At 26.3% G+C, this 26123-nt stretch overlaps 1 protein-coding gene across 3 annotated transcripts in view; it reads right to left on the bottom strand.

Annotated features, from left to right (window-relative positions):
- The window catches only part of LOC107166703 (lutropin-choriogonadotropic hormone receptor-like), a 74653-nt gene that overhangs the window by 29038 nt on the left and 19492 nt on the right, over positions 1-26123 (bottom strand). For all 3 annotated transcript variants that reach the window (XM_089216064.1, XM_089216062.1, XM_089216065.1), the window contains exons 2-15: positions 20434-20646; positions 17685-17759; positions 17525-17599; positions 17377-17454; positions 16765-16839; positions 16625-16690; positions 14234-14302; positions 14050-14121; positions 13376-13493; positions 12627-12719; positions 11608-11801; positions 10298-10593; positions 7950-8175; positions 1224-1607 (exon numbers count right to left, since the gene is read on the bottom strand). In XM_089216064.1, coding sequence (XP_089072190.1) covers positions 1224-1607; positions 7950-8175; positions 10298-10593; positions 11608-11801; positions 12627-12719; positions 13376-13493; positions 14050-14121; positions 14234-14302; positions 16625-16690; positions 16765-16839; positions 17377-17454; positions 17525-17599; positions 17685-17759; positions 20434-20646 — 2034 coding nt within the window. The remainder of the gene's footprint in view (positions 1-1223; positions 1608-7949; positions 8176-10297; positions 10594-11607; positions 11802-12626; positions 12720-13375; positions 13494-14049; positions 14122-14233; positions 14303-16624; positions 16691-16764; positions 16840-17376; positions 17455-17524; positions 17600-17684; positions 17760-20433; positions 20647-26123) is intronic.

Genomic DNA, 26123 nt, shown 5'->3' with positions numbered 1-26123 from the left:
CCGCAGTATCGTATAAGCATTTTTATTTGCCCAAGTGGGTTTTACTGTTATTGACGACAACATACATTTTTATTTTCATATTAGGTATTCATAAGCAGAATATTATTTGGAGCATTTCAATTTATAAAAATCAAATTTCGGACAAGTAGTTTATTTGGTATAATGAACAATATTATTCAAAGTTTTGATGAGCGTGGAGAAGTCGGTCAACTTTTTGCGAGGATGTCTTGTAAACAATTCTATCTTGCACGTCAATACTTATAAATTATAAAATATTCGCCAAAAATTCGATTTTTGTGTATACAAGAACTCGAGAAAATATTTTGCTTTCAGATAAGAGATTAAAAATAAATGATGTCATTAAATATTTATAACGATAGAAAATAATAAAATATAATTTTTAGTTAATTTTTTTACTAAATAATGACTTAGAAACTATGTAGACAAATCCTTTTCAAAAAAATTAAAAATCCTTTAAAGTTGAAATAAATGAGTGTCTTACGTTAATGCATTGCCGGTAAAAATAAATATACTTTTGAGGGATGTAGTTAAACAGAATTATGAATTAAAATTGATAATTCGACAAGCTATTGGACTAAAAAAAAAAAATACCATACGATAATCTTTTATTTTATAAGAATTTGTTGTTTTTATTTATTTTTTGTGAAACATCTAAGCGATTATATTTAATTTCTACGGCTAACAAATAGATTTGAGTAAAATACTTTTAATAAATATTCTGAAGAAATACTTGAGTACTTATAAAAAAATAATATTCCAAAGTAGTACGTGCTCAAAAATATATTATAAAGGTGTTCCAAATACTATTAAAACAATATTCGTTTTAGAAATAAAAAAATAATTTTGTTGTTTGAAAAATTTGAAATAATGGCCTATGCTAAAATATAATTATGTATTTAATATAATTTATGATTTACCACATAGCAATAAAGATGTTTTAAAATAAACAAATTCATTTTAATACTATTAAAATCAAATACTTGGAAACACCGTCACAATGTATTCGAAACACTGCACTAGAAACTTTTGGCAAGTTTTGGGGGAAACAATTTTTCCAAAACATACTACCCCTCCCCCTCCCATGATGACCATAATAATGATTAATATACAATATATTTTAATAATCACTATCTACGTATAATTTTATAGTTAAAGTATAATATTAATGTTGTGATATTAAACACAACATTGCGTATGCTCACTTGGCGACGGTCGAGAAGGCTTCGCGTCTGAAACTGGCTGTGAGTATGGTGTAGAGGAACGGGTTGGCACACGAGTTGATGGGATAGAAGAACACGAGCAGTATTTTCGACTTGGTGACGTCGATGAGCGGGTAGCCGAGCAGCGCGGTGAAGCCGAAGAAGATGACGGGCGCGGTGCACGCGAAATTGGTGCCGATCAGCACGGATATCTTGCGGGCCACGGACGCCTCGCCCTTTGCCGCGTGTCTGGTCTCGTAGCTCAATGACATGTAGATCTGCACGTAACAGAACAGCATCAACACGAACGCGGCCGCGCCGAAAGCCAACAGGGTGAACACGTAGCACATGCCGCTCGCGCGCGCGGTGTCCATTGGCAGGCAGATGCTGATGACATTCACGATAATAATATCACAACAGGTAATTAATAACAATGATAACAACAACAACTGAAGTCGGATTCACTGCAGCTACGTCGTGTGTCGTGTCGTGTCAAAAATCATTGCGATTGGACGTTATCTTCTTGGTATACCTATTATCGTGTTAAGTAACCGAGTTACCACAACGAGTATACCTGCAAAAGTTGACTACAGCTCAATTTTCAAATCGAGATGGTTAAAAGTTATGTAACCATAGTTAGGTGACACGACACGCGATGTAGCTGTGAATTGGCCTTAGTGCTGTTGAAATAGGCTCATTTTTCGTACATTTAGACCAATAAGCAGGAGGACTTCCACAAGTCCAACTTTAATTTTAAAGAAAATATTTAAATTTGTTGGTTGTCGTTGTCTGTGTTATGTAGGCATTAATTTTTTTTTAACAAATTCTTAAGTAAAAGTGAAAAAAAAAAATAATAATTTGGTACTAAGTGTGCTGATAAAACAAATCGGAAATCCATTTTCTAAATAATCTAGAAAAAGAATAAGGAACTAAAATATGTTTTTAAAACTATAATTGGGCTTTTGCCACTATGTGAATTTTTCTTCCACTCTTTGCTCTCGTATTGAAACTTTTTTGACCACAAAATATAATGACGTGTGACTGCAAGTATGTACTTTATGGATTTCCAAAAATCTTAGCAATAGTTTATATATAATTAAATAAAGCGTTCGGGAAACTCTCACTCACTAATAATCAATCACTAATAAACACACATCACTCACGAGTCATGATGAATACAGAATATTGCCTAAATCCGATCCCTTAAAAATGGTTCGCTTTCAAGTTCAACAGTCTTAACTATGCAATAATTGTATTGTAATGGTATTTAGGTGTGGTATATCTATTTTAAATATTATAGCAGGTGATTTATTTTTAGCTAAACTGTCATTATTGAAAAAACTATAAATGTTTTTGTAAAAATATTTTTACATGGTCACTAATCGTAAAAAAATTGACATTTGAAAAATATTTATGTTTTTCAATACTTTTTATAGGTAGGTACTTAAAATTTTTTTAAAGTTTTTTCTTCTTGAATAATAACATATAGTTAATTCTAAAAATTGAATTTAGGATGCATAGCTTATGAATTATAAAATTATTTTAAGTTTAGTGGAGAGTTACGCGGTTACTTTGCAAAATGTTGGTCGACTACACCCCTCGTTTATGGTTAAATACCTACTAATAAGTTATAGGTAACTCATAGAATACTGATCTTAAATTCGATTTTTATACATCAAAGTACTGGAAAAAATATTCAGCTTCCAAAAATTAAATTAAAAATGTATGCTGTAATTCAAACCATGCAAAAAATTATTGTTACATTTATTTAAACATTTTTTAGATAGTGTAATCGTACCATAAATTAATCACCCTGTGTTAACGAGTATGCATATCGAAACGAAAAAAAGTTCACTTCAAAAAAATTGTAAGCAGGTGCATGTCCAACACACCTATCCCGTATCTAAATTATTCTGATTTTCATCCCTGATTCTTATGTATAATTCTGATGATTCATAAAAGTTTTTAAAAATGATAATAACATCTATACCAATTATAGTTTTAATATTATATATAGTTACGTCTTACGCGTAATACATTCACAAACCATAATAGAGCGCACTATTAAATTTTCCTGAAATTTCGGAGAGGGCTAGAGCCACCTTACCACCCTTTGGCCCCAATTTAATTTTAGATAACGCGGGCGTAATCGGGTGGGACTATTTTTTTGCCTAAATATTTAAAAACTATTTTCACTATTCATGAAGGAATTCAAGAATACTAGGATCGACGTTATATTAGAAGAGTCGATGGGTTCCCTCCTCTAGTATTCATTGCGATGTGAACAAACAACAAAAACATCAACAGACAACAATTCAAACATCGACAACAATTTTCCGATATATTATCGTGTGTACATACATAAATACACGATATATGTACACAAGCACCACAGACGCTCTCGATTTGAGATCGCAGACGTCTGACCGCCGACGCTATGCAGTCGCGGTTTTCCGCTGAAAAAACGGACCATTTTCAATCCCGACCCCTTGTAACAGTCCTGACAACCACTTCAACTAACCGGAAAAAGTCACTTTCATCCAATTCCACCAACACCCATTCACGGAGTATCCGTAAATATAATTACCTTTATATTATTTAAGCGATATGTGCTATTAAATTCTCATGCTCATACCTAGCTGTATATATATATATATATATATTATGCAGGTACACAGGTACTCGACGTGGTATTATTATTAGTTCATCGTTCGTACTACAACCTAGCTGTACATAAACATTATTGTTAAACATCACACGAAATACTATTATTGTTGTTGACTTTGTTATTGTTATTGTTACGCATGTGATCATCGATAGATTTGAGCTTAAAGTGTGTACCCATATAGTACTGATATGATGCTATGGTCGATACTGAACAGCTCTGATCAACTCATATATAGGCACACAGCATATACAGGGTGTAACAAGAAGATCTGATGAAAAATGAAACAACTTTGGTTCTAATCAATATCTTTTAATTGTTCATAAATATATATATTATGTTATATAATATAATATATCGTATATAATTTGTTGACTCTGCGATAAACGTGTTAAAATAAAATTTTATTTTTCTATTTTCTAACACCAAAACTAAAAAAAAAAATTAATTTGATTTTAACTTTAAAATAGACGATTTTAAAATCTGGTTTTTAATAATAATTATATTATAAAAACATGTATTTGAAGTCAATTAGCTTATTTTTTTAAATGTTCAATTTTTTTAAATAACTCACTAACATGGCAAGTCATTACTAAAAAAAAATGTATTTAGATTTAAAAAAGTACTTCTACAAAAATTATCTTAAAATATTTTAAAAATTTATACTTTTTGAATATGAAATGTTTTTTACTACTGGACAAACATTACTTCAGAAAAACAATGAGCTTTCAAATAAATTTAAAAATAAACTACTTAAGTGACCTAAATAAATATTTTTATGATCAATTTGTCAGATCTTCTACATAGTATTATATTCTGTACAATACCTATTAATCATTATATATAAATACAATAAACATATATAATTTTACAAATCTATTATTGATATTGTAATTTGTTATAGCAATACTGTATACACTACTATTTATTTACATATCACCGAAATTTAAAAATTAATATTGCCCTTTTCCTCCCAGATACTAGTATATTAGTTGAGGCACTTATTGTGAGAATACCAACAGGTATGCTGGTATGCAAAGTGGACATGGTTATGGACGAAGGGGGCATATAAACACACCTCGAACATTAAGTTAACGTTCCTCTTTTTTTATATCGAATGCACGGTTCAATTTGTGATTTTCAATTTTACATCAAAATATTTATTAGAATATATTATAATATTATACAAGTACTAATATCGATTTGGTGTCAAGAATTCTTTACATGACTTTTTTTAGTTTACCTATGCCAATAAATTAAGTTTGATTTAAAGTATTTTACAATGAATAAACATTTTGAATGATCTCACAGATGTTTAGTAAAAAAATTTAATTTAAATTATTAAATTAAATTAATTAAATATTAAATTTAAATAAATAAATAATTGTTATAACCATTAATTTTTTTAATTTAATAAATTTAATTTAAATTATTAAATATTAAATTTAAAAATTTAATAAAATTTCAAACACAATAGTTTTTATTTTAATAACTCTAAGTTTTATTACATACAGATTTAATAAATAATTTTTATTTGTTAACTATTTGTTAACATTTGCCAACTCTCTTAAGTTTAATGTTGATGAGTAACATTAACGAGCATTTTTCCTTCATAGTTTTTCATTATTATCACGAAAGCATTTTTACATTACCTACTCTCAAGAAATTTTGTATTCAAAAATGATCACTTTTACAACATTTGATATTTTTTGATTTATGAACATTCATAGGGTCAACAAAAAACTAAAATTTGAATTTTACTTAATCATTTGAACTTAACATTAGCTATATGCATCTACGTGCATTTACTTTTTATTCAATAGCAACAAAGTCAAAAACAAAATGTATCCTTCATTTTTCCGATCACACTTTTGTTTTTTATTTTTAATTCATAAAAATTTATAAAATAATATTTTGTCAAGTAAAAAAATTAAAACTAAATTTCATAGTCACTAAATATTAATTTATATATAATATATATATTTATTTAAACCATTATAAGATAAATAATCGATTACGATTAAAAATGCATTCTATTTCTGGATCGAAAGGGGCAACACTTACTACAAAATTAAACGAACTTTCCAACACAAATTAAGGTCTGAAGATTCTACGAAAAATTAATTCAGTGTTATTAGGTGAAAACTTTCAGCTCGAAGATCTTTATCAAGACCCGACAATACTAAGGTGCTTCAAATATACCCCAATAACTTCGGTTGACGTCGAACGTTCGTTCTCAGTCTTTAAAAATATATTAGTCGATAAACGACACAGCTTCACAGAAGAAAAACTTGAAATGCATATAATAAATACAATTTTAAAAATAAATTAAGGTTTTCATAAGATTCCCTAAATTTTTTTTTATTAAGTATTTAAATAATTAATTATTATAAGTGTTACTATAAATTTTAAATAAATAAAAATGCTTGCATATTTTTTAAATATTTTCATGATTTTTACTGCATATTATATGGCATATTTCGATACTTATAAGTGCATAAAAATCCGCGCTCTAGTTATAATTAATTTTTTTATCACTTGTAAAAACTAAACAACATTATGTGCTATGTTATCAGAGATTTTCGTCTTTTTCCACTGCCACTGGTTTATATTTCTGGGGCCATTCTTGTAGATAGAATTGATACCTATGAGTAATTAAGAAAATACCTACTACATGTTTGACACTTCTACATCAATACTCCACGCATACGATTTTATATATTATATGCCATAAGGTCTAACAAAAATTTAACGAACTTTTAAGATTATACTAAGTTAAAAGCTATTTGATCGCATTAATTGCTTTTGCCATCAAACCGGGCAAATCACGATTTGAAAATTACCGACTAAAATTAATTTTGAATAAATTATAACATAATATTTATAATAAAAATTGAAAAAAACTGATTTTAAATATGAACGGTTTCAATACAGATATTTTGGGTTTATTTGTTAGTTATATATGGTAGGTATAAGTATTTGTACCATATTACTTTCACGAATTTATTGTAATATTATATCATTACCATGTTTAAAAGGATAGCATTACTAAAACTGTTTGCATTTACTCATAATATATATGTTTAAAGAGTAGAAAACCACAAAATGGGAAATGATTTTATGATTTTTAAAACGATGTCATGTAACTTTAACACAATCGACTATTAGGTTTTGTTAATCGAAGCATGCTCATTCCATTTATTTATTCAAATTCATATCTTTTGAATATTTAAATATAGATCCTCAAAGACAATTTTTTCAAATTCTTCAATTTTTAGTATAACACATTGAGTGCTCTATGACGGCCAAGCGTTTGTATTTCAATTATATTGTAAATTACTTAAAGGATCATTTTTTTTTTATAAATGTTGATGAACCAAATTCAAATTTCAAATGAGTTTATCAACTGTTAAAATATCTGTACTAAGGATAATAGCATTTAAAAATGATTTTACAACAATATAAAATAAATTTAATATTTGATTATTGAAACTGTTACTAGTACTTGTATTTATTAAACTTAGAACAATTTTTAAATTATTGATTTTGATTAATTAATAATATTAATTACTAGGTAAGGTTACTACTACAGCTTCTATATCTTAAAAATCCATTATCATTGACCTTTTAATCTTATAACACTCAAAAACTACTGGTATAAATTTAATATTATAAATCCTTCAAAATTGTTCAGAAAAATTGTCCACTGAATAATTTACAATGGAAAGGCCGAAGGTTTTCATTTAAAAAAATGGAATTTTGCATATCCACAGGACACTCCTTATATTTTACGAAAAAATCACAAGATTGAAAATATTAAAGACTTTAAGTGTATTTGAAAATTCCAAAAATTCGATTTTAAATAACTGAATTATTGAAGAGTAAGAAGTGACTATCATCGCTGAATCACCTTGTATTATAATATAAGTAGGCACACATTCTAAAATTCATAGATATTGTATTTTTTTCGAAATCGTCAACGAATTTACTCAACTATACTTACTATATCTACTTATTTATTTATTTATAATTAATACTATTTCGATGGAGCGCCTTGTGTTTACCTGGTAGTAGAATAACTCGATATGCCCAGTAACGGCATGGTAGCCATCACAATTGAATACACCCAACCAATGGCCATTATTCTTACGGTTGAAGCGAACGTCATTTTGTTTGTGTATAGTGCCTTGCGTATTGAATACCACCGTTCAATTGTTAACAAGCATAATGCGAAAACTGATAGTTGAGACGAGAAAACTGTCAAAAAACCTCCAATTTTGCATCCGACGCCTATGGAAAAACATTATGACGTTTTTTTTTTTAAATTAACCATCCGTAAAATACACAATCATAATGATATTATTATTTGTACATCACACTAACTATATACAATACGAGTATACAGCATATAATAGTTTTATCGTCATTAAATATATTATGTAATCATTATTGTTACCTACCATATATATTTTTTTTTATTAACAAGCTAATATAAAAATTTTCTTAATCCAATTATAATTATTTATTGCACATAATAGTGCTTGAAATAACTCAAAAATATTCAAATTTTAGCAGATATTTATAATATACGAGTACATATTATTATATTCATATAAGATATGTGACGAGCCAAATTATTATAATTATTATAATAGGTACGCAATAACATTAAAGATCGTCCATATATATTTTAGTCATATCCCTACGGTTGTTATCAACGTCAATACATGTCTATAATGATTTATTTTATTGCAGTTGACCCAAAAGCATCTTTATTGAAATGGGTTGGTAATATTATAACTTTTTTAAGTGGGTCGAATTAAGTATTACACTATTATAAATTATAATAATTATAGCATCTACATCTTAGCTTAGAGTAATGTTGCATGTGATTTTCAATAAGAAAAATAAACACCTAGGTAGGTTATACCCGTACAGATTACAGTACAAACACATAGTGACTTTAAAAATAATGACTAGATACATATTGATATTATACTATTTTACTATTTAGAATGCATGTAACAAACTTAAATGTAGCTATAGAAGCTGGTAAAAATTGTAAAACATCATAATATTATTAAAAATACAATTATTAATAATATTCAATAACATTAATATCACTTTATTCTTCAATAATATTATTCTCATTGAATCCTACAACTAGGACCTCTGACACGGCACCTATAACTACCGTATACACCGCTGAGACCGTGTTACCTTCACTATGGAAGGGAGAGGGGGTCAGAATGACTTATGGTATTGGATCCCAGACTTTCGATGGACTTCAATATATATTAGAAAAATGTCCGGGACCCAAATTTAGTTTCGCACCCGGGCCAAAAATATGATGTGGGGAGCCTGCCTATAACGTATCATAATTTCTAGTCAATCAGCAATATCAAGCAGATGAATTATTAATAATTAAATGTAAAACATAAACATATTTTATAAAGTAATTCATCAAAAATTGTTTATTATTGTCTATAGTCGTTTAAATATGTTACATAATAACTCTAGTATTTAACATAAAACGGGCTAGAAACCTGTAAGGTATATTATAATTGAAAATACAAATAATTTGGTCCAACTTAAAATAATTTTATATGAAATAAAAAGAATCGATATATATATATATGAAGATATTATTTTTCGTAATTTGAATGGAGAATATAGTCACACCTGCTTACCCTACTGTTAAGATAATACTGCATAAATATAGTATGACGTTAATAAAAAATTAAGGCTGTACACCACTTCTACTAATTATAGGTAATATAAATTATATTGTGGCCATTATAGTCACAACAGGTACTGATAAGTGATAAGCATAGACGTGCGCGGACTATGGCTTCAAGGACAACATGAGATAAATCCAGCCCATTTTCCAATAATATATTTTAAAAATAGGACTTTTGGTGTACGTTATCGAAAAAGCTATAGGTCCCACGAATTTACAATATTTATTGAAAAAAAAATTGCGAAATTAATTTTTTTTTTCATTTGGTGGGAAAGAGGCTGCTGTGTTTATTTGTTGGGAGGGCATACAAATCTAAAATGTTGATGAGGGAGCTATAGAAACGTTTCTATATATTTTCTGAAAAATATATAAAAATAGTTTTTAACTATAAATCATAATATAAGTACCTTAATTGTAATTAATATAATACAACTTGGGTAAATAAAATTATATAGAAGCAAAATTTAGTGCGTCCTATTATTATGTATTATTTGGAGACCACAGCTGCCCAAAAAAGTTTAGGAGCAGCATATTTTGCTATATCTGCTTACCCCATGCACGGGCCTAAGCTGATAAATTCAAATCGTCATTATCGTGTAACGGTGTAACGTTGTATTTTATATTATACCTATCTGTAAATAGCAATAGAGGAATTAAGTATTTTATAATTACCGTTTTGCCATGTGTATGCGTAGTTGAAATATTTTTCACTAGACACCAGATCCTCGTAAGCCAATAGCAACAAATAGATGGCCGTACAAAAGTCGGCGAAAGCCAAATTGCTCATCAGGAATCTAGGTACGGAGTGATTAAAATTTTTACGGAAAACCACCGTCAACACGACTACGTTTGCTAGTAGAGCTGCACTTCCTACAAGCCAAACGCTCACTCTAAGCCAATAGAAACCCATTATATCTTCGCATGGATTCAAGGCGTCCGGTTGTGGCCAACATTTAACATCAGATCTCCTAGAACAAAACGTAATTCCAGCCAGTGTTGAGGTCGATGAGCAAAGTTGTATTTCTTTTCAATTTAATACATTGGTTATGTCCTTCAATTATTTGGTCCACATAGTGAACAACACGTATTATTTTAATTTCATTATTGTGCATAATATGTAATTCATGAGTGATTTATCGTTAAAATTTTAATTCAAATTCAAACTCGACGCATACATGAAGGATTTGAGTATTTTATAAATTTTTATTTTTATTATATCTACAATATATTTGATACGAAATCCGGATCCAAACTTGTTTAAGAAAATATATTTGATAATATACATTAAAGTATCTTATAAGTACTCTACGTAAATATCACTGTTTAAAATACGGTTTAAATTTAATTATGTACAAAGTGATTTTTCGGTTTATTTCTTAACCTAACCTAACCATAATTGAATTGTATATAAATTCAATTTTAAAATGCAAATTACATAACGTCATGGCAATAAAAACAATAGGTACCGTTATTGTAATCAGCTACAACATCCAAACATCTCAAGACACGCAATAGCTTAGGTATCTACTGTCGACACTTTTATCTCGATTTCATTAAAACACCAATCCCATGTGGCCTATAAAATAATAAACCTCTTTTTTCGGGCTTTATTTCTTATCAAAGAACTATTACGTAAATAATTGCACTGGTCATAAACTTATAACTTTTATTGAATATTCGCGTAATTATTACAATAATTTAATGATTATTTTAGCTTGAATAATATGTTGTGTTATAAGTTATAACACAAAGAAGGCATTAATTTTTTTTTGATATAACAATAATTATATAAATAATCATGTGTTTTAAGATCCTGGTAAAACATTAATTAACGTTTAGAACGTAAATGTGATATTAATATTGTCGTCAAAACTCGATAAATGGTCAAATACATTTGAGTTAAGCTGTCATGTACTAGCAATATTCAGATAGAAAAAATAAAGGCTGCTATACGGACCTAGTCCGTACTGCGCTATACTTACATGGTCGGCGGAGTGATGTTGCCACATATAATGTCCTGGGTACTATTTGTCATGGTCGGCTCATTAAAAAATTCTTCTTCACTACCGTTGGCGTAATCAATATAACCATTTTCCAAAAAATCATCGGTCACCAAATTTACATAATTGTTGTTTTCTTTCGATTGAACACACTCGCTCGGAGTTTGTAAGCCTTCCTATAATATCATACAAATTAAAGAAACAACATTAAATTAACATTTTACTGCAAGAAAAAACAATAATGAATAAAATAAAATAAATAAATAAGTTTATCTTCGACCAATAATATATCAGTTACGAAACACCAAACCGTATATTTTAATGAAAAAAATAAACAGATGACTAAATTAACTATTTCGACTACACGAACTATACCAACTTACCAGCTGCTTCAAACATAAACTTACGAATTAAATATTTACATTATGATTAAAAATAAATATGATTTTTTTGTCTGTAATGTATTTTTAAATTGTATCTTTTATTTACAAATGTCTACAAAGTATAATATGATCATTAGTTGATATCAAGAAGCTTAACAACGCAAAGAAGAAAACTTCAAACTTCAAATGTTGTTTCGCTTAAATTGGTACTTAGATAATTTTAATAATATGACCATGAAAACATAATTTGGTATCATAATTAAACCATATATTATAATATTATATACCTACTTATCTACTAATAAATATTAATTTATAATTCTAAATTCATAAACATTAAACATTTTTCTGAGAATAACTAGAGAACTTATCAGCTGTTATTGAAAATTTTTATTATAATGTATAAATTAATTTTTTTTAAAGTGATGTTTCGGGTACCTACATGAAAACAATTTTGTGTTAAAATAATTATAAATAAATATAAATGATTTGGCAGTGATAAAACGAAAATATTATCGTTAAATATATTGCCACCAACATTTTTGTGAATAACTATTTTGAAAACGTTTGATTTGATCAAAATAGTTGTTCAAGAAGAACAATTAATTAAACACCTACTTTATGAAATTCATATTTCGAATAATCGTGTTTAGCTGGAAACTGAAAGCTACAACAGTGGAATGAGTACGTGAGATAAGCTTCTTTTAAATTCTGGAACCAAAAAAAATATGCATTTATTATCATATTATGTAACAATAATAAATGAAACTTTAAGCGTGCGCACGTGGGATGCATGGGAAGTAGCTTTTTCCCTTATGAGACCTTCCCCCCTCCCACCACGATCATCCGTCAAAGTATTTAATATTTTGTTAAAAATACTATCAATATGCATTATGCTAACAGAATACATAAATAATAATATCTTAATATTACATTTTTATATATTTTGTCTTAGACAGCTTGAGCTGAGGTTATTAGTTATATAATTACCCACTGCGCATACAAAATAGAACACGCATACCACAACCTCAAGTCTGAAAATAGAATATTTAAACGTCAGAATATTGTTGTTATTATGTTTTGTTATTTTTAAATAAATACACATTGAAAAATGTTTTATTTATCCAAATTGTATTGATCAGTATAATATAAAATATAGTTTATTACAACTATATCTATGATTTTGTGCGTGAATTAAATATTCCAAAGATCATTTTATTGGCCTAAAACTGAAACTGAAAAAAAATAGGTCTGTCTAGATCCCAGAATCTTAAAACTACAGTTTTGCCTCTCCTGACAATCGGACTTACGCACGCTTATGATTATAAATTTAAAAATATAAAATAACGTTGAAGGCGATTTCTTACAGAAAATAAATAAACTGAAGGCATCACAGTCATTGAAGGAGCATTTTCGATTCGAAGTATTTCTAAGCTCTTCAATCCCGATGTCGGTAATACTTTCATTGAAGAATGTGACAAGTCTCTAGAATACAATAATTTATAATATAGATATTCTAAACACAAATGATCATATATAATAATTTCAATATATTATAATTAAATAACTATGAAATAAAAATGTATATAATATAATGTATAAATAATAATCAGTTCTAAAAATACGCATCTTACTGATTATAAAAATGTCTGTTAACTAGAAATTAAGAACGCAGATAAAAGAACAACAAAAATTACATGTGCAGATAAAAGTAATTTCATGTTGTTAATTAATTATAAAATTATCAAAACAAATAACAGTTTCATATGAAACTCTGAGTACATTAATTTTAAAATGATTTATATTTAATTTATTTAGAGCTGTAAAAATATTCAAATGCTTTAAACAGTTAATATATTTATTTTTTTTACATTTAACACAAATGGCATTTTACTAAATTGGAAAAACAAAGTCACATTTTCATGAAAATTTTAGGCTATTTGAGTTGAATTCTGTGAAGTTATTTTTAATAAAAATAATTATAACAATATAATTTTACTAATTTATTGGCACGGTAAATGTATGTTATTAAAAAACTTACAGTGTCCTTAAGTTTAAAATTCCATCAAAACTGTGTTCAGATAAATAGTCTAGATAATTTCCCCTCAAACTCCTGTAATAAAATGAATAAATTATGGCAATAATTAAAACAATGAAATTAATTATATGAAAAACCAGGAGCTTATAAGTTTAAAAAAAACCATTATACAAGTCAATTTACTTACAGTTTTGCTATTTCAGAACCATTGAACGCCCAATTTTCTACTACGTGTATTTTATTATATTCCAATAATCTAAAAATATATTTTGAAACAAAAAAGTAAATATTGTTTTAAAAAAAAAATTACGAAAATGATTGTGTATTATGTTTAGACTTTAGTCAAATTCCTGTATAATATACAAGACATATTATGTCAAAGCTTAATTAATGTTTGGGTAATATATGCACATTATACATTATATAGATGCAATGAAAACCTTTTAGTTTTACTGTTTTAAAAACATCAGTTCTACAAGTTTAATTTACTTAACAAGTTAAATATTCAACGACATTGATATTTTTCTAAGAAAAATAACAGAGGAAATAATTGAATTATAATTATTTATGAAATGGCTACAAAAACCATCTTTTGTAAAGCACACAGTAGAAATCTTAGAAATCAATTATAAATTTACTGTTTACATTAATCTTAGTTCTGATTGTTATTATTTTTTTTGGATTGAATGAGTAGGTAGGTACTTCTTAAATTCTACATTGTTTGAGTACCTAGCTTATATTTTTTATATATTTAGCACAAAAAGTACTTAAGATAACACTTTTTGACATTGTTTAGTTATGAAAACTAACAAAAAATTGATGACATAAATGAAGCAATTTATGCCGAAACAATGTTTAGCAAAATCTATTTTGATTATGTAGATGGAATTAAGAATTAATTAATTTTGATAAAATAGGTATGTTATTTTGGGGTTTAATACTTGGCATTTAATTTTAAAATGTTGTATATTATTAATTGAATTACATCCAACCTTAACTATCCAAAATATCTTAAAAATCTTAAAAATCTTTACAAACATATTATATTTAGTATCTTTTGAAGCTTTATCAATCATTTTGACCATAATATGTATAAAATGTGATTATTTGTCAATCCATCATTTTTATTTTATAGTTAATTTAATTTAATTTAAATACCGAAATGTTGATAACATTTATAGCTTTAAGCATTATGTATGACTTGAACAATAAATAAAAAGCTAGATACACTCATGTAACAGACAGGTGTCTCATAAATAAATAATTAATAAATTAATATATAAAGTATAAAATGTATGGAAAAAATTTTAAGATATCAATTATTTTAAAATCGTATATTGAATATAAATTATAATTATTATGTTTATAAATAATGTAATAGTTTTGAACTTTTCAATAAATGATACCTTGCAATAGTAAAAATAAAAAGTCACTTCAGTGTTACTTCACAGTTTTAGATCAATTAAATTTACAATAGTATACTAACTATGATATAACATATAACCACATAATTTTGTATGATAATATATTATTGATTAAAAGGTTTTTAAGTTGATAATCAAAGACACGAATGTCATAATGAGTTGATTTTATAATAATTGTATGCTCTTTCGCTAACATTGTACCTGGATTTAAAACACACGTATTCCGCTACCTAATTAAATGAAAATATTTTATTACATCGATTTGTCGACACTTAAACTTGAATCATTTTTGTTTTAATAGCACTATAGGTATTTAAGTATTTCATTATTTAATCTTATGATACTGTCGTCATACCAATAATGGACAAGATCAACAATTGTTTTCACACATTATTAAAGCCATTTAAGTGACTACAAACTTCTTAAAGTGGTTTGTCATTTGTTTGATTCAGTAACAATGTAAACTCATCAAAATATTTGACATTTAAATCCTCGTCAACATAACTAGGTTTATGCAACAAGCCTACAAAACCCAACGAAATATTATTATAAAGTAAAATATACATAATGAAAATATGATGATTATGATAATATACTATCGTTAATTATACGAATACGTTGTTATATAAATTATATACCTAAATATTGTTACATTGATATTATTTTTATTTTTTTACCCCAAAAATTATAAAAGGCGTATCGTAATTATTTTTATATCATACGTGTTTATAATATATATAGATAAAAACCAAAATATTATTGTTTTAAAACAACAATTGGGAAATTCAATGTAGTTTAAGAAGTATATATATATAAGTAAGTGTATAGTCTACATTTATTTACTAAAATTGTTTAAATTTTAGACTATGGTATTATTTCGTTATACTATTTTAAATAATAATATATGATATATATATATATATATATATAGACCTAAGATCTAAAACTAACTCTAAACATTAATTCTTATAAATAACAATTTACAAAATGTGTAAAATCATAGAAGGCGCATACACTCAAAGCAAGAATATATTATTAAATAAATAAAACTTATAACATTTTTTATAAAATACATCAGGTAATAGATTTTAACTGGAATCAAAAAATACCACTTCATTTTAAGATGTTTGCTTATTAACTGTAATAGTACTCACAACTGTTCTGCGCGAGTTTTAATTCCATTCGTTGGTAATGTGTCCAGTTGATTTCCTTCAAATTCGCTAAAAATAAACTTAGTGTAAAGATGTTGTTGACTGTTATAATTTTACTTTTAATGTCAATAGTTTTATATTACATGATGTGCATTGCAGTTGGAGTTCCGAGGTCCGAAAGATCGGGAATGACCCTTAAATTCGCTTTACTTATACGACTATAAAGTAAACATCAAAAATATTAAATTTCCTTTTCATAGAATAGTAAGCCATTAAATAATTTTGGTTCAATGTGTAATTTAAAAAAAAAAAAAAACAATTTAATATAGTTTTTAGTGTTTATAATACAAAACACAATTAATAATAGCAGGTACATTTAAATATTTAATAAAATAAATATTTTGTAAATAAAATAACAATATTTAATCATTTTTAAAACTGAGAATTAAATTCGTCATTCAGAAATACTTTATCAAAAAAAAAACAAAATTTAAAACAAATTAGTTGCATTATAGTTTTAAATAAAATTATAGAAATTTAAACAATGCACAACTGAGAGAATGAACCATTTATTGCGCTGTTAAATGGTAAAAAAAAGAGTTTACGATAATTATAAGTAATTTTCTAATATATTAACAATAGTGATATATAATATGATGTATAAATTTCTAATACATTACAATATTATTAATTAGATCTTTAACTACATATTGTCTATTGTTATTTATTTTAGTTTATCTGATGTATAAACTCACAGTACTAGAAATGTTTTTGATAGACCATGAAATGTATTGTAGGATAGCTCGGTCAACGCACTAGCTCGCAATATATACCTAGAAACGTAATTAATAAATCAGACATGAAGTTAAAATATAATTTGTTAATGTTATAAAAAAATCATACAATGACTGCAATCTATTTAAGTTTTTGAAAGTTGACGAATCCAAATGTTTTAGGTTTTTCATATTGTTTAATATTCTATAAAACAAAATTAGGTTTATTTATTTTAAAAGATTGAAGGTATAACAAGTAAGCATTAGTATTGTTCAAAAATTTGACTTACATGTCTGTAAGATTATTATATGGACTAATCGATTTTTCTGATAACTCTTTAATATCGGGTGAATCGTCGATAGTCCTAAAATTAAAAATATCAAGATTATTAGCAAGCAATACAATATTAATTCTATGTTGGATATTATGTTTGTATAATTTTACTGTATTATAATATTATAGTATTATACTTGTTTATAAACCTATAGGCTAAAAGTATTAAATACTATAGATAATCATTAGGTACTCACTTAAATAAATTATGTTACAATAACAATATAAGTATACAATTTATAATGTTTATATGTTCAGAAGTCAGAATAGTATTACTATTTAACCTAGTTAGGTCTAGATGTTCCGCTTTAAACCTTGAAAAATTGCTTATATCAAAAATATTGGTCTACCTTATTTATTTATTTTTTTTGTTACTATTCAAATAATTTTTTTTTTTTATTGATCAAAGTACATCGACAACTAGGCCATTAGTAAAAGAAATTTTTTTGTGTTACATTTTTAGTATTTTAAGTATACATTTTCTACATTAAATTAAATTGTACAATTCTGTTTTTTTTTTAAGAATAAAATTAAGTTACATCCTTTGGGTTTGGTCCAAGTGCTTGACAAATTTGTTCGAATATGTGAAATTGATTTCGATACTGGTTGTATTTTTGACATTCAGTGATAATGTGGTTGACGGTTAAAAGTACGCTGCATGACTCACATAGTGGAGGATCGTCTTTACTCATCAAGTAGCTGTGTGTTAAGTGTGTGTAACCAATTGTATTGAGTTCAGGATTTTTTCAATTAATTTTTTTGATACTTCTAATATTGTTATTAATACAATGGTAATTATAATATGCAGAAAACATTACTTAACATTTCAGACAGTAAGTAGCATGTACAAAAATATTGGGATGTCAATTTCTTGTCAGTATTAATTCTAAAACAGTTCAAATTTAAAAGAATCGTATCCAAATATAAATATATCAATAATCTCTTTCGACGATTCACTTACTTACGTGTAAACTCACATGTAGTTACTTGTAAATGTAGCTTTTGTAAACTTACTCATAAAAAATTAATTGAAATCAACTATTGGCCAATAGAGGCTATCAAATTTAGTTATATTATTTATAGAAAATTAAATTACTGGGAAATATTTATTTTGAAGATTATATTGATAAATTTGAGACAATTAAATTAAGATAAAGACCCAATTGTAATTTAAAAAAAAAAAACAATATTAAAAAATACTATTTTATTATTTTATTCTGTATGTCTGTAAAAACAAATAATTGCATGCACTTCTAAAATTATATGCATGATGATTATGTCTTTAAATTTGGAGGGGGGATAGATGGCGGGGATTGAGTCTTTCTTAAACATATTAATTTATAAATTATAATGACCTTTTTTCAAAAACATTTTAATTAGGTACTTAAATAAACCTATTTTTTATATGCATGCATAGAATAGATTTTCCACTTGATCTTTACAATAAGCATTACCTTGCTATATTAAAATAAATATACACGCCACGCTTCACCACAGTAGTTGAATATTGACCTATATAGTTATTATCATTTATTATATATAACTGGAGATACACAATTTTTTTGTGTATTTGTAAATATTGAAATATTTTCGTTCAAGGGTGTTTATAAATAATTTTAATTAATAGATTATAGAACTCATAAAGCCTTTTTGTTTTCTTTCTAAACAAAAAAAAAAATGATTAAAATCGTGAATAAAAATAAACTTTGAAATCTACAACCCCTATTCTTCTGTTTAAACTTATACTGTTCAAAGTGATGGTTATATGGTTGAATAAATGTAATATATTTAAATCGAACTAATGTGAATGATATTAACAAGGAATATGATTATTGTACTTGAAATATTTAAAAATATTAAAAATCTTTAGTCTTCCATAATATTATATACCTAATCATAAAAATTTATATTTTTGATCATTAAATAAAATTCATAAAATGATTAAATCTTTAATTATTTTGTAAAATTAATTTTCACTGCGGTTTAAACTATAAAAATTATGCAAATGATTAAGATGTCGCTACACCTGCTCGTATAGCCATTAGGTATCTGAGATAGTGCGTTGTTGTACTATCCAATTCTCTTTTCCCATCTTGCGTTGTTGTCACTAATGTGTTCCATCCAATTAATTCATAAATTATGATTACAGGATTATCTTCACATTATTTGTTTTCAAACAAGTTATTGCACTTTTTTATGAACTCTTATGTACTTAATATTATTTACGATATGAGTGACACGTTTTTTTTTATTTCCAAGCCATAAAACGAGTTTCAGGACTTGTGCAAAATCAATCAATTAGATTATGGTCTCAATTTTAGTGAATAAATTATATTGTCCCCTTCCCTTTAGTTATTTGGCTAGTTATGCCGCTTCTTTAGAATATTATGTACTAACAGTAGGTATACCAAATCGAAAAGTTGTGAAAAAATAATGGTGTTATACTGTTATGTACGGCAAAGGATATGTAAATGTATAACCTACGTTGGGTATTTTTTTCACTATAAGAAGACAGCTATTTTATGGTTATTCTATTGTAGTTGAAAAAATCATAATGGTAACAATAACTTGACATCTTCATTTAGGATACATTTTGAAAATGTCGAAGATTTGATTTACGTTTAAAAAATATAGTACAGTAAAATAAATTATTTAATAAAATAATAAAATCAAAACCCTTCAAAATGGGTATACATTTTACTCACAAAACGTGTATTATCTCGTTAACAACTGGTATGATTTGGATCTCTGAACAGCGCAACTCAGTTTTGTGTTTCCAAAAGTTGGTCATGTTTCGAACGCAGCAATTATCAATAATAGTACACGGCGTGTTCGTAACTGCGCCTTTGGCCGATAGTTGAACAATGCAAATGCATAAAACCATTAAAAAATCGAAAACCGACCACATCGAAATCCAGCTGTAACATAAAAAAAATTAAAAGAATTTAGAAATGATATTTCGAAAAAAATGTTATCATTGTATAAGTATCGAAAACACATATTTTAATTTTATTGGTTATCAATAAATAAATTATTATCATATTAATAAATTAATAGATTTTAATTTTTTTAAGCTTAAAATATTATGACAATACACCTAAAACAGCATTTAAAATTTAAAATTTACCTTGTAGCATTCAAAATTATAAATTTAAAAAAAGTTCTTAAGTTATATAGGGCACTGCGAGACAAATAATAATATTATTATTATAATAATCTTTATTACCGGTAACAACTCCATTTACAAAAATATTATTTACAATCACAGTATATTATATAATACCTATTTAATATTAAATAATAGTTAACAAATGTCAAAATAAATTAAAAACAACATTATAAATTATTCATTTTGAATTTTAGATTCTAAGCATATTGAATATTATTTACAATGATGTGTGCTTTTTCTGTCTGTCATCTAATTTTCGAGGAAGTAAAAATTCTCCAATACTCGAAATCATCATCTTTTCAGATAGAAAATTTAATCTAGTTGGTACCTTTGAGATCTATATGAGATATTTATCAAAAAATTTAAATTTATCAGAAGTTTAAAAAGCGATGGATAAATAAAAAAAATCATATTTGGAAAAATCGATTTTATATTTTTTTTAAATGTAATTTTCAACTAGAAATTCATTTAAGTTTTTCTTTTCATAACTAACAAAAGAAATTCCAATAGAAGATTTCTCACAAGCTTTTATTATACCGTTAACAAATTAAAAGTTCATCGGAAAGTTAAGCTGTTTATAGCCACGAGACCTATTCATTTTTATTTAATTTTTTTTTAAAATTTTTTTTTTATTATTCATTTTGATTATTTATAAAAATATATGCTAGTATGACACAACGCCTCCGTTCATAAACGTTTTTAAAAGTTGATCATTGAATTCTAATATAACACATACATTACATACATTACAATGACATAGGTACTCGAAAACTACCGTTCAGCAGAGTGGTATCCACTTGTCGACATTTTTATTTTTAATATCTTTAAACATGATTTTAATAATTTAACACCTGTCCTATTATAGTGATTAAAACAAATTAACATCAGACATATTAGTAAGTATAACAGTACAGATAATTTATTGGTTACCATTAAAATATGGTTATAAGAAAAGATTCGAAAATTGTTTTATTTTTATTTTTATGTAGAACAAATATTCAATTCGTGTATCGATTATTGGCGCTATATGTATACTGTCGACGCTCGGAAAGTAATAGATAATTGATGTTACCAACAATATAGTGAGTATAATTAAAAATACAAAATTCTGGGCATTTGTACCACGGTACTGAAGAGAATCCATATTAAAAAAAAAACTGAAAATTCATTATACTCTGAATGGTGTTCTATTCATATAATATATAACGGACAAATAGGTACCTTAAAAAATATTTTTAATTGGCTCTATTATATCACGAGTGTGAGTAATAGAATTGTTGAACCAAACAAATAAATACGTATGTAGGTATCTCACTTGAAAATATGTTCTAATATTTATTAAATTATTAGGTAATATTTTTTAATATTTGAATATTAGGCATATTCATAACAAGCACGTTAGAACCAATTTTCGTTTTATATATTTAGTAATAAATTTATTCAAATTCTGAGTTTCAGAATTTCTTAAATTTAGGTACTTTTATGTACTTAAAGATTGTATTTTCGAATACTTGAGACTTTTTGTATTACTTAAAGAATGTCGTGCAGAAGCGATATAAAGTTTGTTTTTCCAATGAAAACATCCTTATTTTAGTGTGGTATATTTAGTTGATAATTTTTTTTTAAATTTTTATTTAGAAAAAAAATTTAAAATTTTAACAAGTAGTTTCTCTGCAAATATTTAAATAGATAATTCCCTTTTCGGTAAAAATGTTCCTTTCCCTTTTCGGCCAATACTAACCGTTTCCTTTTCGGTCAGTGGTTCTTTATTAAAATTATTACCTATTACTGCATTGTGAAAAAAATAATAATAAAATAAAACAATTGGCAATAAACCGTTAGGTATAACGTTTTAAATTGATCAAATAAAAATTAATATAGTCTTACATTACTAATAAAATATGCTTAAGTTGAGAGTTAAGGTTTCTTAATACAATATGGTTGAATAAAAATTAATATAACCTTATAATACCTGTATAATAACAATATCGATAAAAAAAATACGCGTTCGTTGAAAGTGAAGTAAATTACATTTTTTTGTTTTAATTTTACGTTATCAGGACAGTCTGACATAAAATTATTGACAAAACATTTTGATATTACACTATAATTGATCGAGTCCGTTTTACATTATACGATAATTATATATACTCATATATTACAGTTATATCGTATTATATCAAACAACTAACAATGAATAATACTGTTTTATCTTTATTTCCAAAACACCAACTATGAACGAAATTAAACTTACATTAAAGAGTGCCAAATACAAAAAAAGTAAAAGTTTTCAAACAAAAACTAATTATTAATTTATATGGCTAAGCTAATAATATGTTAAACTGCAGGTACTGGCCGAAAAATGACAGTGGCCGAAAAGGGAACGGTAATAAGTTTAGGCAGAAAAGGGATAGGTACATTTTGGGCAAAAACGGTGACGTCCGTGTGAATATAGATTCGTGCAGGTATAAATAGGACAAGTTTAAAATTTTATTAATCTCAATGTTTGAACATTTTATTGTTTATATAAAATATAATAATATAGAATATACCTACGTAAAGGTTTCAAATTTTCATTAATAATATTTAACAAGTAACAAAATGAGTAACTGCAGAATTACTAAAATCGTTATTTTTTGTTTGAATATCTATTATAGTTCCACCCCAATTTGAATTTACAATGTCCATAAAATATAAAATAAATCGTGGACGTGTAGATCTTCAATATTTTTAAAATTTTAAATAATAAGAACTTATTAAGTTCCTTATGTATCTATTACATTTTCAGGCTTTTTACCAAGGCAAATTTTTGTTATTGACATTTATAAAAAACTGAATATTTCTCATACCTATAATTAGATCAAAACGAGTATATCAATTTTAAAAATTATAGTATCATGTATATAAAATGCTGATATAAGTGATTGAATGAATAATTTCGTTAAAATTTCAACTTTTCAAATGCAAATATTTTACACTTAACTTTTTTTTTTAATTCCAATAATTAAAAGTTATAAGGAACCTTGTTTAAAATTTTTAAGCTTTTTGATAAAGAAACAAATTATTCATCAACATTTATAGAAAAAACTCAAAAAACTGATTAAGACTTAAACATTCAATGTATAGCTCAAAAATATTGAAATATTTTGAATTTATACCAAAAAAATCGAAAATCTAAAAGACACAAAATAAAAAAGTTTTTGAATTACAACAAAATAATAATGGTTTTGTATAAAAATTTATTTTCTCCAAAATTGTATCTTGGCTGTTACTTTCGCATAAAAACATAATTTTCTATATAATATACATAGGAAAGTCCTAAATATGAGACAGTCAACCCGCATACTAATTTTAAAATAATATAAATGTGGATAAATTTTAAAATAATAATTTCATCGTATCAGCTGGTATGCTACCTACCTACCTAAGTGTATTTGTTTAGGTAGTTAAAAACAAATAATTTTCGCAACACTTAAGGGGTTAAAATTTGTTGGGAGATGTAAATCTCATTGTGCATTAAATATTAGAGTTCTTAAACTACTTTTAAACAAAATTTTTTTATCATTACAACCAGGGCTTAAAACCGGTAACCGGTTTGTAACGAAAACCGGTAAAAAACCGTATATTTGAGAACCGAAAACCGGTAATCGCTTTTAGTTTTGGAATCCTGGAAGCGGTTATTGTTAATCGGTAATCAAGGTAAATATCTAAATATTAACATCAAAGCGGTTACCTCGTATTTTCAATTATAACAATAAAATTTTTTATTTTATTTATTAAGATCGCCATTATTTCGATCATATGCTTTAAAGTTTAAAGTTTAAACAGTTTAAACTTCAAAGTAGTTTGAAAAAATAAATATTTAAATTATTAAAGGAAATCCGAACAAATTAAAGCATATTAAGTTTTTGATTTTGTATTAAATAATAATACTTTTGTTATCAACCCACGAATGCCCTAAATAAACTGTTTTAAAAATATAATAAAAAACTGAAAAAAATGATTTTTTTAAAACCGGTTTTAACCGGTAACCGATTACCAAAAAATCTTATCAACGGTTTTTAAACGATTAACGGTTATTATAGTGTTTGAAATATCTTTATGGAAACGGTTACCGGTTACCAAAATATCACATTTAAACGATAACCGGTTACCGGTTTTCAAAAATTTTCGGCTCCGTTAGGAGCCGATTACCGACTTTATCGATAACGGTTTTAAGCCCTGATTACAACATCAACATCATGATTATTAGCTTAAAATTAAATTATACAGTTATGTATATAAGGGGTTTTTACAATGATATTTCACGTTTTTTTCTGGCCTCCGTGAAGATTTGGCATTGGTGTTTAACTGTAATGGAAGAATTGCAAGAGTGGCATGACGCATGTAGGAAGTTCAGTGTTTCCCATTAAGTATCCATGAGTAACTCTTGTGTGGCCAATTTTAAGTCAATTCATGATTACTTCTTCGTTTCGATTTGAAAAATTGAATTTTAACCAAAGCTTGACTGAGTGTTTGATTTACCATAATTTGTTTTCGGTAAATTGACGTCAATCTGAGTCCCATAATTGTATGCAATATTTGTCAACGTTCCTAATTATATCAACTGGAGACATAAGTGAATGAGTTAAGGAGTTGAGTTTACTTATAAGTTATAGATAGCATTTCGGGTTGATTTGACTGCTTCTTCATTTCCTCTGATATCGCAGTGCCCCGGGGTCCATATAAAACGTATGAATTTATTGGATAAATATATTATATTTTAGATTCTGAGCGATGAATGTATTGATTTTACCATGATGTTTTTTTTTTTTTTTTGTGTCTGTCATCACGTTTTGGGGCAGTAAAAATGCTTCGATTTTTGACTTCAGTACCTCGTTTGATCAGAAAGTGAATCTAGTTGGTACTTTGGGGGGTCAAAAGTAAAAAATTCTTAATACTTTTCTAAATAATTGAGAAAAACAAACTAAAAATTAAGGGAAAAACGGGAAATTTTACGCACACTCATTTTTCGACAAAATCGATTTTGGTTTTTGATGTAACTTTAAAACAAATGACCATAGATACATGAAATTTTCACCTAATGTTTATATAAGTATATTCTATCCACCATGCAATTTTCAAAAAATTTCGACTTAAGTTGAACTATTCATAGGCATTTCAAATTTTCGATCATTATAGTTTTTTTTAAATTAATATCGATAAAAATTTACTTGTTAGGCAGAA

This window comes from Diuraphis noxia, unplaced genomic scaffold (genome assembly GCF_037042655.1).
Source record: "Diuraphis noxia isolate RWA-SAM2 unplaced genomic scaffold, SU_Dnox_SAM2 contig0001, whole genome shotgun sequence".
NCBI lineage: Eukaryota > Metazoa > Arthropoda > Insecta > Hemiptera > Aphididae > Diuraphis > Diuraphis noxia.
The sequence above is the reverse complement of the archived record's forward strand: the minus strand, read 5'-3'. Positions and strand labels throughout refer to the sequence as shown.